This window comes from Phlebotomus papatasi, chromosome 1 (genome assembly GCF_024763615.1).
Source record: "Phlebotomus papatasi isolate M1 chromosome 1, Ppap_2.1, whole genome shotgun sequence".
In the NCBI taxonomy this organism is placed as follows: Eukaryota; Metazoa; Arthropoda; class Insecta; order Diptera; family Psychodidae; genus Phlebotomus; species Phlebotomus papatasi.
Window position 1 is genome coordinate 55,948,487 of NC_077222.1, and position 13,705 is coordinate 55,962,191.

At 36.5% G+C, this 13,705-nt stretch overlaps 1 protein-coding gene across 4 annotated transcripts in view; it reads right to left on the reverse strand.

Annotated features, from left to right (window-relative positions):
- LOC129807666 (ribosome-binding protein 1) overlaps positions 1-13,705 on the reverse strand; it is a 30,788-nt gene that overhangs the window by 1,538 nt on the left and 15,545 nt on the right. For 2 of the 4 annotated variants that reach the window (XM_055857090.1, XM_055857101.1), the window contains exons 7-9: positions 13,172-13,288; positions 12,680-13,084; positions 40-156 (exon numbers count right to left, since the gene is read on the reverse strand). In XM_055857090.1, the coding sequence (XP_055713065.1) occupies positions 40-156; positions 12,680-13,084; positions 13,172-13,288 (639 nt within the window). The remainder of the gene's footprint in view (positions 1-39; positions 157-12,679; positions 13,085-13,171; positions 13,289-13,705) is intronic. The other 2 variants (XM_055857109.1, XM_055857117.1) reach the window with 1 other exon arrangement.

Here is a 13,705-nt window from a genome sequence, read left to right on the forward strand (position 1 = left end):
CAAAACATTAAACAATTTATTAAAAAAAAAAAAACTTACCTGACATGTTGATGATATCTTCAGTCCTTGTAGTTCCTCATCTTTCGTCTCCACAACTTTACGCCAATACGCATCCTGCTCCTTCACCTTTAGCTCCAGATTCTTCAGCACGACCTCCTGAATTCCAAAAGCAATTAAATTGTCAAATAAGTCATAAAAGAAAAATTAAACATTTTCAATTATATACAACCCATTGAAAAAACCCCAATTCAAAAGAATATAACTAGGGAAAAGTACTCTCCCTTCGAACGTTCATGCCTTCGAATAATGTGAATTTTCTTTCATTTATCCTAAAAACCTAACACATTTCTATTAAGGTAGCTTATCATTAATTATTGATAATTACGTGATAATTATATGCAAGTCTCTTAGGAAAAATAAAAGAAAACTCGCATTATTCGAAGGCATGAACGTTCGAAGGGAGATTACTCTCCCCTAATTCTTGCATCCCCGTGGCTCTTAAAATCCCCCCTACCCTCTTTAAATCATTGCATTACAAATTCAACAAAAAGCATTTTCACATCATTTAATTTTGTTCTGTAAATAGGTCACACGTGCAGATAAAGAAAGTTTTATGGTCTATAAATGACTTCTTCAGTCTTATCTTATTTTCAGCATTCCACTTTATTGCTGAGCAAATAGAGAACATTTTTTTTGTATATGGTAAATTCCTTTGTCAAATATAATAAAAACATACAGAAACTACTATAAGAATTTAAATTAAAAATATTAGTGGTTTACTATCAAGAAGATTTGCAATTTAATTTTAAAAAACTTCGTAAAAATCATAAACTGTTACTGTTACGAATATCATGAATTTCAATATAGAGGATTTTCTAAAGTAAATATCTTCTTTTAGTTATATTCCCATAAAAGCGGAATGCAATTTATTTAAGTCAAACAAATTTAAGAATAAAAAGAAAACATTGAAAATTGATTGTTCATTTACTGATAATTCAATTTGGTGATTGTTTAAATGATTTAATTAGAAATTTAACCATAGACTAGACATCCTAAAATATCTCGTACAACACACCATTTCCCCTTAATCCGAGACACTTCCTTTCTTCTAACGAAATAATACGAAACTACACGAAAAAGTCCAGATCCAGAAAATAATACAAAAAAGCCCAGATGGTAGCTAAGATGGTAGCTAAGATTCTTTATATCGAAGGTCCGATTAATCGAAAAACCGATTTTCGATTAATTGATCTTGAATATTTCGAAAACTAGACGATGCTTTTTCTTTAAATTTTAGTATGTTGTATTTGAGGTCGAGACCTTTCCAGCGGTACATCGCACTCCTCGCTCGATGTTCCCTGACCCGAGCTAAAACCAAAAATGTCATGACCGGACTGCATTTTTTGGTGTTTCTGAAGCGATTTTGACAAAATTTTAGTATATATTGGCCTCAATTCTGAAACCAAGATCAAGATCAAAATTTCAAGCTGTCAAATATTTCCAAGATCAAGATTTCATATTCTGACGCGAAACATTAATGGAACTTACAATGTCTTAGCTAAGAACCAAGATTTCAAGATTTTTCACACTTAACGACACGTCATTTCTGACAAATATTTTAATTTCTTTGCCGAATTTGTTGAAATTTCGCCGTATAAATTAGAAAAATTAATTATATGTTGTATTAAATAATATATTACAGTCCATAATCGGGAATAAAAGAAGTGCAAACAAAACTTGTGACATGTGATAAACTCTAAAACGCTTTTTTAAGATGTGATTATTTTGCAGGTATTCTCAGAGTGTTGTACTTTGAAACGTACATATAGAAATATGTATCATTACGATTAAATTACAAGATCAAATATAGCATTTTTCATAATCATTTTCTCTTTTTGTATCATGTCTTATAGAAATATTCCTCATCAAAAACAATTTCCGCATGAAACTCTTAAAATTGTTAGTACCTTGAAAATTCCAAGCACCTCCGAGTGGTTCTTGGAATTATTTCAAGAAAACAAGAAATTTGACGTCTTGAAATCTTGAAATATTGGTTCTAGAATTGCAAATCTTCATATCCACTTCCACACGGTTTGTGTCTTGGATTTTAAGATTCCAAGACATTTGACAGATTTGTCATCTTGATCTTGATTTTTTAATTTCAGAATACCAAAATCTTGAAATTTTCTTGATCTTGATCTTGGTCTCAGAATTGAGGCCAATGTCTTATTAATTAATCTTTCTTTAAAATTTTTATACTAATCAAATCAAATTCAAGAAATCTATCCAAATAGCGAAGGCGATATTTGTCATTTTGTCTCCCAATTACACTATGCAACACGGTTTTTGTCTCAGAGGTCCCACATGGTACGTTTGATAGAGTCGAGTCTCCTGATCAAGAATATGGTTTTGGTTTTCCTCCTATACGTCACATTTTTTTTTAATAATAGTTTAATATTTTTTCTGCTTTGCCTTACATTATCCGTTCTATCTCAGGTACTGGTGGACGGAACTTAAAAAAATGTGGGTCCGTTGGAAAGGTCATTAGTTGTGCTTCAACTTTGCTAATAACAAAAAACTTTGTAAAACCACTCCTTCATGGTGTAAAATTAGAGTTTCTCTAAAAATTACCAAAACAGTGGTCTTAAAATGAGGTTTTAAAAATTTGTATAAAATAAACTAAACAAAATTTTAAAAATCCATTGACACTAGACGATAGGCACTACTTAGGACTACAATTTTGCTCATCTAAGACATCGCGCTCCGATCACTCTAAATGCCTCATTTGTTGGTTTTTGTCATTTTCCAAAAATATAAAATCCCTAATTTCAGCAAATTTCTCCGAGATTAAGTAAGAAATATCTTTTTTATTCCTTAATATTTTTTAACATTATTTCTATTTATTTCCATCCATCCATTTATTTTAATTCTAGTGCAGTTTGATTTCAATATGTTCTCGTATAACACTGCACTAATTTCATTTTCCCGCCGTAAATAAAATGCTAGAAGTACAGTTGATTAAAAAAACTTCATACTCTTTTAATACTTTTTGGAAGAGGTAATTTCTAGAAAAGTAAGTTCAAAAATTCTAGAGAAGTATGATCTAAGGTCATTGATATATACATATGCGACATTTTCGCTGATGTATTTTCTACATATAACAAAGATTGTACTCTAAAGGGAGTTAAGGGGCTCCTTCTTGTGGCTGAGGGGTGCTTGGAGATGTGAATAAAAATCACGTTGATGATCTTCCGATCGAGTTGAAGAATCTCAACATTTTTGTATGTTTACATTATGCCTCAAAATAATTTTTCAAAAATCTCTGAGAAATTTGCTGAAATTAGGGATTTTATATTTTTGGAAAATGACAAAAACCAACAAATGAGGCATTTAGAGTGATCGGAGCGCGATGTCTTAGATGAGCAAAATTGTAGTCCTAAGTGGTGCCTATCGTCTGGTGTCAATGGATTTTTAATATTTTGTTTAGTTTATTTTATACAAATTTTTAAAACCTCATTTTAAGACCACTGTTTTGGTAATTTTTAGAGAAACTCTAATTTTACACCATGAAGGAGTGGTTTTACAAAGTTTTTTGTTATTAGCAAAGTTGAAGCACAACTAATGACCTTTCCAACGGACCCACATTTTTTTAAGTTCCGTCCACCAGTACCTGAGATAGAACGGATAATGTAAGGCAAAGCAGAAAAAATATTAAACTATTATTAAAAAAAATGTGACGTATAGGAGGAAAACCAAAACCATATTCTTGATCAGGAGACTCGACTCTATCAAACGTACCATGTGGGACCTCTGAGACAGAAAAAAGTTGTCAATTTGTTGCATAGTGTTATCTGAATAACAAAGCGGGCACTGTATTTTAGCTCAAAAAATAATCATAGTCCTACAAAAAATATCCTTAATTTTGGACAAGTGTGCCAATGTAAGCTGGCCGAAATTTGGTACAATTACCCTAAATTTCCTTATATTCTTTACTGTATTATACATCATACGCACATTGAGTGATTTTAAATGATTTTTTTCTGCGAAATTGTTCTCAAGGACTGGGGTAAACAGTCGAGACAGGAACCGACACATAAAAAAGTCGATAATACAGTGGCACTTGAGCACAGTAAATTGCTAAAAATAAAAAAATAAAGTAGGAACAGTAAATTGCTCTTCTCTCAGAATCGCGAGAAGGGGAAATTTCTTAAATTTTATGTTTAAATTGGTCAAAAACTTAAGTCAGAGGTGTACTTGAAACGGTTTGTTTTTATAGAATTTATGCTTAATTAATTGAGATTAATAATTCAAATTTCACGTAAAATTTGCAATTTTAAACATAAGAGGCTTTTATATCAATAAACTTTACTGCGAATTAAAAAACAGAAAGTTTATTGGAATTTGAAAAGTTTATGAACTCAATAAATTTAAAGAATAAAATTGTAACTATTATATATATATCACATCAATTTTGTGTTTGATTAGCAGGAAGACTTCAAATGATTGAACTAAATATATCCATGAGGTAAGTTGAATATGTTACTGTGAAATTCCCTTTTTCGATTTATTCAAAAGAAATCTAATATATTTTATTTTAAATATAGATTGATAAATCTGAAAAATGTGTAAAAAGAATATTTCAGTCTTATCGATTAATCCAATAAATAAAACATCTATTATTTAGATAAAATATTGTACAATTGAAAATAAACTAAATATTAAACTTCCTCTCATCAAAAACAAGATAACCCACTTCTTGGCGAACAATGTTGTTCTGTCGCTCATTTTACGGATAACACAATTCTGAGAAACAATTTATCATTTCTCCTGATAACAATCCATAGAAAGTTATTGACAAACAACTCAATACATGTCTCTTTGGACATAATCAATGACAAGCATTAAAACCATTAAAAACACATTAGTAGTGACATATTTTTCTCTGAAAATATTTTTTCTATTATCCTGTTCAACTACTTAAGACGAATTATAAAGAAAACATCAATATCTGCGTGATTTATTGGGACTTAATTGTGAATTTAATTTTGATTTATGCATCGTTTTTATAAGACGGAAAGTTTTTTTTTAATTCTTTCGAAAAAAATCACGTGTGAAGCATAAAAATGCCCATGTGGCCGGGGGTAATGAACAATGTGTGGATTTCTTTTGGTTGATTACTTCGTCAAGTAACAAAAAAGCAGTGTGAACAAACTACCAAGAGGCAATATCTGAAATTTTAACACCGTTCAACGACCTACTTAACACCAAATTTTGAGTCTCTTCAGCAAATAAGTGTTGTGCTTTCAAATATTGAGCACAATTATTTTTTTTTGACCATATTGCGTTCCTTAATTGACAATTACCACAAAATTTAATTAAATTCCATGTTGTGCTAATAAATCGCAATATTGGATGATTGTATCAAAATATTTGCAAATTTAACAGTGGAATAAGCAAAAACATAAATTAGCAAAAAAAAATGTGTAGGGTAAATGTTCTACAGTAGACTCTCGCTCAATCGGCTCTTTTCCAATCGGGCGAAAAATTTTGTTGATAATTTTCACGTTTAATTATAAGGCTAATTTGCTCAAATTCGCAGCAGTTTTTTTTTTATTTTATCCTGATTCTTAATAATTGAGCGCTTTTTGTGGAATTTACAAAGGCTTTGACGCCCAAATCTATCGATAAACCGGATGACATTTCGCCCCAAATGCCCAATTGAAAATATTTTTCTAACTTATTGTTGTGGTGTGGCCTACCTGCAACAATCAATAGTTAATCCCTGAATCGTCGCCGAAACGGTGTTCGAGTATAGATGATAGGGATGCCAATTGAGGAGTGGTTTCGCAATGAAATACACGATGTTAGAGCTAATTCACAAGATATATTTTTCAATAAATTCTGGAGCACATAAATGGCGTACTAAGTTCAAGACAATCGTATTGGAAGTGACGCTTTGAGAGCGCGGAAGGGTCATGTGACCGTGATGGCGTCAGGCATGGCTTACGCCATCTGTCGTTGGGTCGATACCCAACACCTCCCCCCTTGAAGAAGCTGGAGCCTGCGGGATCCTGCGTGGAAGCCGGGAACGAAGTCGTGGAGGAGATGAGCGTGTCGGAAGCCTAGGGTTCCGATATGGCTGACGACTTCGCCGCATGGGAACATTGGAAGATTCCTGAGATGTCCCGTCAGCAGAGGAGTTTGCTGATTGATTTCCATCGTCGTAGTCGAAAGGGATGGAGACTTGTTGACCTTCAACCAGAGAGGGATCATCAGCTGATTCGTTTGTGTCTGGGTAGCGTTTACGGAGTTGATTAACATGGCTGCGAATCAGTCTGGAACATCCTCTCGGCAAAAGGATTGAGACGTTGTACATAACGTTCCCGCGTTTCTCGATGATCGTACCGGGTGCCCAGAATGAGTGATTGCCACGGAAGCATTTTGCCAATACCTCCTCCCCTCGAACGAATGAACGACTTTTGGTCCCATGTTTCTTGTTGTATTGATTTTCCATGGCCGTGTTTCTCTCAATTGGATCATTCTCCATAGGTTGAGTCAGAGAAAGTGTCGTTCGAAGTGGTCGTGACATCATGAGTTCTGCTGGAGAACTGCCGTTGAACGTATTTGGGTTGGGTGTACAGCGATAGGACATCAAGAATTTTGTGAGGGCTGTCTGTGTGTTGCCAATGCCACACAGCTTGGAGAGAGAACGCTTCAAGGTGTCCACGAAACGTTCTGCCAGGCCATTGCTTTGTGGATGAAATGGCGCTGTCGTGATATGGGTGATACCTCGCTCGCGGCAAAATTCAGCGAATTCAGCACTGGTGAATTGGGTACCATTGTCTGTTACGATGGTCTCCATGAATCCAAAACGTGAGCAGGCATCCGAGATTTTGCTGATGGTCGCCAATGATGTAGTGGTAGTTGTCATGTATACTTCAGGCCATTTTGTGTAAGCATCTACCAAGACAAGGAACCACTGTCCATCAATTGGTCCAGCGTAGTCGGCATGTACTCTCTGCCATGGCCTTGATGTGAGAGGCCATGAGGATAGGTCGCATTTTGTCGGATTTTTGGCAGCAGCAGCACAGGAAGAACAAGATTTGACCAAGTTCTCAATATCAGAATCCATATGTGGCCAGAAAACGTACGAGCGGGCAAGACTCTTCATACGATTTATTCCTGGATGAGCGTCATGTAGCTGCTTGAGAATTGCGTTTCTGAAAATTGGTGGTATGACAATGCGATCTCTGTAGACTATACATGAATGTATGAGTGTTAGAGAGTCTCTGATTTTGTAGTAGTTTGCCACTTCCGGTGAGAAATCAGCTGTAGAGCGAGGCCATCCATGCCGGATGTAGTTGGAGACTTCTTGTAGAGTCGGAGAAGAAAGAGTGGCAGTCTCAATCTTCTTGAAGGTCACCGGTAAGCGTTTGTTCACGTCACTGATGAGAATGTTGTCCACGATCTCGTCATCTCGGACTTGGGCAATGATGAAGTCCTCGTTGCTTGACTTTTGTTGCTCAATCAAACGACTAAGAACATCAGCTCCACCAAACTCATTTGTTGGGACATATTCAATGTTAAAATCATATGCCAACAGAATGAGAGCCCAGCGTTGAAGCCGGTTGGCGGTGTGGATGGGCACTCCCTTCTTCGAGCCAAAAATTGATAGTAGGGGCTTGTGGTCCGTCTGAAGAGTAAATTTTCTCCCATAGATGTAGGTGTGAAACTTCTGAACAGCATAAACCAGTCCAAGACCCTCCTTGTCAATTTGTGAATAGTTTTTCTCGGCTTTGGTAAGAGTGCGAGAGGCATGATAAAATGCCTTGAGCTGCCCATTTTCCATGGTATGGTATGCTACGCAACCAATACCCGTCTCACTGGCGTCTGCAGCGATTGTGATAGGAAGGGAAGGATTGTAATGTGTGAGAAGGAGATTTGAGGATAGGATTTCTTTGACCTTGATGAAAGCCTTTTGACACTGTGGCGTCCAATTCCAATCTCCAACGTCCTTCTGCAGCATTTTGTCCAGTGGAGCCCGGATGGTGCTGAGAGACTTCACGAATCGTGAATAAAACGTGACGGCCCCGAGGAAAGATCTGAGTTGTGCAATATTTGACGGAGCTGGCATACTGATAATTGCATCAATTTTTCCTGGATCCGGGCGCTGTCCTTTGGCATCGAGAATGAAGCCAAGGAAGCGTACTTCCTTTTGAAAAAAATTGCATTTTTCCAATTTGACACGGAAGTCGTACTCACTGAGTCGTCGAAACACTTGCAAGAGTGTCTGATGATGCTCCTCTTTGGTCTTTGATGCGATGAGAACGTCATCAAAATAGGCATGAACCCCATTGATGCCAGCCAGCATGGTATCAATGAGCTGTTGGAAAATTCCAGGTGCCGATTTTACCCCAGGACAGAGGCGATTGAATGTGAAGAGACCTCTGTGGGTGTTAATCGTGAGGAGTTTCTTCGATTCTTCATCCATTTCGATCTGCAGATATGCATCTGAGAGATCTATTTGGCTGAATACTGAGCAAGTTGACAGTGTTGCGAAAATTTGGTCAGGGGTAGGGATAGGATAGTGATGGGATTCGAGATTATTGTTGAGCCCGGTGGAATAATCAGCACAGATTCGGATGGAACCATTGGGTTTACGGGCTACAACGATAGGAGCTGCATACTCACTGTGATCCACAGGAGAAATGATGTCCAGATTCTGCAATCTCTGAAGTTCCTCATCCACCAAATCCGTGACATGGTATGGTACAGGGCGTTTGGGTCTGAACACTGGAACTGTTGAAGGCTTCAGCTGAAGATGCGCCTGTCCCTTGGTGCATTTTCCCATTGTAGATGAGAAAACAGATGGGAAAGTTGTTTTGAGTGATGTGACAATGTCTTTTTCGGAAACTGAGTTTACACTGCAAAGTGAAGAAATGGTTTTTCCCCAGAGGTTGAATAAATTGATCCATTCAACACCAAAAAGGTTAATGTTGACATCAGTGACAAGACATCTGGCCCTTTGAATGTCCCCTTTGAAGTCAACCGTGCAGAAAAACTCGCCATCCATAGGAATGTGATTTCCCTGGGCATCAGAAGCTGTAGAGGGAGTCTCTGACAGAACTGGTGATCCAAGATGTCTCCAGACATCCTTGGAGATAATTGTCACATCTGATCCTGTGTCGAAAAGCAACTTCACGGATTTCCCATTCATTACCACGTCAATGTATCTTTTTGCCTGACTGTTTGTAACAGTGTGGTGAACACTGACAGGATTGACATTCGATTTCGAAGAGTGTATTTGTTTTTGTTTTGACTGGGACTTGGAACTCGAGGAGTTCTTTTGGGAATTGTTCTGGGAACAATACCCTTCCTTGTGGCCCACCCTGGAGCAATCCTTACAGGTGTGCTTTGAGTAATTACACTGTTTGACAAAGTGCAATCCACCACAGAACCAACAAGGAGATTTTGGCTGCTGAGTAGGCTGTGTTTGCGAGTTACGCCCGGATTGTTGAGACTTTGAGTTTGAAGAATTCCCCTTTTTAGGTTTTCCCTGACGCTGAACAAAATGAACACCCTGCGTAGTGTCTTTAAGCTCAAGATCAGCACTCTCAGTCTTCAAGTTGGTGAGACGTGTTGCTTCACTGGCCATAAAGGACAATGTGAGTGTCTCAGGCTTCTCCACTTCCAGCTTATGAAGAAGTCGTGTTCGCACATCAGAATCATTCTTGCTTTTGAGACTTAGAATAAAAACAAGACACTTGAAGTGCTCTGGCGTAAGCTCTCCCAGCTTAAACTCTTCACAAATCTTGTTGATGACAGTCGAATGTGTCTGAAAGTCATCCGTCTCTTTCTTCTGTATTTGGAGGCATCTCCAGCGGGTGTGAAAAAGTGATTCCCGGCGGCCAAAAAGGTCTTTTAGCCGTGCAACTGTCTCGTCAAACGTGAAATCTCGTGGAGCTTTTGGAAGAAGAGAATTCACATAACCCTCATGCCCTTGAGGGTTGAGCTTCCTGAGGAGAAGACGAACTCGGGCAGAGTCGTCGAGGGATTTTGCATCTTCACGGAAAATGTCCTCATGAAGTGAAAACCATGCGTCGAAGGTGACGCCATTGTCCGGATCGTAGACGAACGTCTGAATGGAAGGCGCAAGAGCCTCAATGGTGAGTTCTGGACGATCTGGTTGGTTGGATCTTGCCTCAAGTTGAGCAAGCCGTTTTTGTTGGTCCTCCAGGAGCTTCTGAGTTGCGCTGAGGATGCTCAGAAGAGAGATATTGTCTTCTTTTTGAGTAGCCATTGTCACATGTGCCCGTTTGTGAGGTTAGGGTGAAACTATTGGATAAGTTTCCCGGAATGCGTATTTCTCTAGATGCGGCTTCTGGAAATTCAGCTGTTGGGGCTTTTCCTCACTTCCCGTCAAGTTGTTGTGGGGCTTTTCCTCACCTCTCGTCGCCAGTTGTTGTGGTGTGGCCTACCTGCAACAATCAATAGTTAATCCCATCCTCGTCGCCAGTTGTTGTGGTGTGGCCTACCTGCAACAATCAATAGTTAATCCCTGAATCGTCGCCGAAACGGTGTTCGAGTATAGATGATAGGGATGCCAATTGAGGAGTGGTTTCGCAATGAAATACACGATGTTAGAGCTAATTCACAAGATATATTTTTCAATAAATTCTGGAGCACATAAATGGCGTACTAAGTTCAAGACAATCGTATTGGAAGTGACGCTTTGAGAGCGCGGAAGGGTCATGTGACCGTGATGGCGTCAGGCATGGCTTACGCCATCTGTCGTTGGGTCGATACCCAACACTTATAAAATCGATATACACTTTAATTATGCGAAGCAAACTGAAGTATTTTATAATATACTAATATAATATATTTAAGAGAGATTCTACTGTAATTCTAAACCATTTCCAGACGCTTTAACTTTGACAGAAGATTCAACATATTATTAAGTTAAATGTTTTTCTGAACAGAATTACATAAATTTGCTCCTTGACTCTTCTAGAATGTTACTGTTTAGTAAAAATTCTTTAGAAATAATTTGAAAACTTCTTAAATACAAGAAAAATACGCAAGCGTAAAATTCTTCTATTGGAAACAAATTAATCCAAATGGAGACAAGGGAAAGTTTCTAATTAGAGACGAACAGTATAAGTGAAACCGCGACGAAAGGCTTCCAAAACTTTGTTAAGTTGCTCTTGAGTGCACATTGAGAAAAATCCGAAAAGTCAAAATAACATTCCGGAAATGTTAATTTTACCCTGCAGCACCCCCTCGGCATGATGGCTCCGGAGTTGAAGCAAATTTCCGTTCCATCTGTTCCTCACAGATGGGTGCATTTTTATGCATTTTCTCATCACAATAGATAATAAAATTGATAAAAATTATCACCTGGAGTCGTCTTTAGTTGCAATTGGAATATTTTCTGTAGTTTTTTTGGAAAAAACTCTGTTCTCGCGACCGTTACGTGTCGTAGTTTAAAAAGTGAAACTGATCCCCATGAAATGATTACTGATCCCCAAAATAGATAAAATATGCTTTCTATTCAGCCTAAATATTATTATGTTACGGGAAATATTATTAGAGAAATTCCATAAAACATTGATTCGGTCACCCCTGCAGTATTGATCCGAAATCGGTGTAAATATTACCCTTTTTAGGTGTATTATGGGATAAAGTTACCTTTTTTTCATGTTGATTTTACCCTTAAAAGGTGTAAAATTAACATTAAAAAAATATTGATATATTTTTACAACCGAAAATTGTTAAAGTTATGACGAAAAAAAGTTAATCGTAGCCTCTTTTTTTTCTCAGTGCAGGATTTGTTCTTATTCCTGGTCTTTTCTCCCTTCCCATCTAAAACAATTAGAAAATCTCTCTAAAAAAATCATATTTCCGGTGTTTCCTATTGAAGCATTTGCAGACACTTCAGAAAAACCCTTTTTGTTCACGATATAGGTAATTATTTCATTTGAAAACTTCACGTACCGTTTACACACTGAGAGAAAAACGCGATTAACATTTTTTCCTGGTAACTTTAACACTTTTAAAGTGTAAAAATATATCAACATTTTTTAATGTTAATTTTACATCTTTTTAAGGGTAAAATTTATATGAAAAAGAGTAACTCTAACCCCTAATACACCTAAAAAGCATAATATTTACACCGATTTCGGATCAATACTGCAGGGTAAAATTAACATTTCAGGAATTTTAACTTTTTCGGATTTCTCTCAGTGCAATAAAGATTAGCACTTAATTTAACCAAAATTATCCAGAAATATGACATAAATGTTAAACAAAACGAACAAATAACGGTCACCTTATTGTGTCTTTAATGAAAAATTCAATTGTGAAAAGGTACACTTTTAATTTTTCTGAGAAATTAACAAACTAAAATTTGTGAATATCAATGAATTTTCGCTTTATTTGGAGCAAAATTAACTAAATAATGAAACTATGGTATAGAAAATATATAAATATAGTAATTTGGTACTGTATTTATCATGAAAACAGTGACGTTTCCATTTGGAATAGTGAAAAATTTCCATTTGGAGCAGGTTTTGAATTAGCTTGATTTACCCTATATGTACTTTAAAATTTGATTGCAAACTTGGTAGAATATGTTTTCGTAAAAAAATAAATAAATAAATAAAAATAATTAACTCACCGTATCTGCCACAATGATTTTATACTCGTCTACTGTTCGCTGTAGTTGTGCATTTTGTAAGAGTAAAGTGTCTAAACTATCACTGGATCCATCGGCACCATCGCCACCATCTTCACTCTCCACACTGTGATTGTTGGTGGTCACAGTTTTGCCATCAGCAGCACCAACGTCACTTTCACTATTACTATTATTTCTACAACTATTGCTAGTACTACTATTAATAATTGCTGAATGCTGTATACTACTCGCGGACGTTGAGTGATTCCTCAGGTAATCACCAACATGATCAAGCCATTGATCATACTGTGTGGGTCCCGCTGGAATATTGGGGAATATTTTGTTGATTTTACTCCTAGTACGATTCTCTACATCTTGCGCAGCTGTTCTCTGAATCTCCGTAGTATCCTGCAAGACATAATCAACCAAGACAAAAAAAATCAACTAAAATGGCATTAGCAAAATCAGAAATAATTATCTTAAGGGAAAACTTACAAGTTTATTTAAACTACTTTCATCACTATTATTCAATCGATTTGATTGCAACTTAACAGCATTATTCTCAGCGCTTTTGAGCGCTTCTATCAATTTCCAGTTTTTAGTGCGCAACTCCTTTAATTGTATCGAAAAAAGAAGAGAGAGAAAAAAAACCAAAAAAAAGGGCTAAGGATAGTGAAAAACCCAAACAAACAATTACATTTTGTTAGTGATCCATCCACGCAACACAACTTTTTTTTAAAATAATCTTGTAAAATGTAGTAAAAGTTTGTTAAAATTCTGAAATGATGTTGAAAAATTAGTCTTCATTACCCTAAAACTTAATAAATAAAAATTATTTAACAGTTTACTATTGGCAACAATTTTTCAAAACATTCGAAACTTTTTCTATAACCGCTAGTAGCGTTAAAATCGGCTTCTTCAGTATACACGACAAAAAAAGGATAAAATAAGCAGAAATTTTCTTTATCTGATAAGAGATATCTGATATGTCTGAATGGGACAAAATCCAGAGAAGCCAAAAAAAATGAA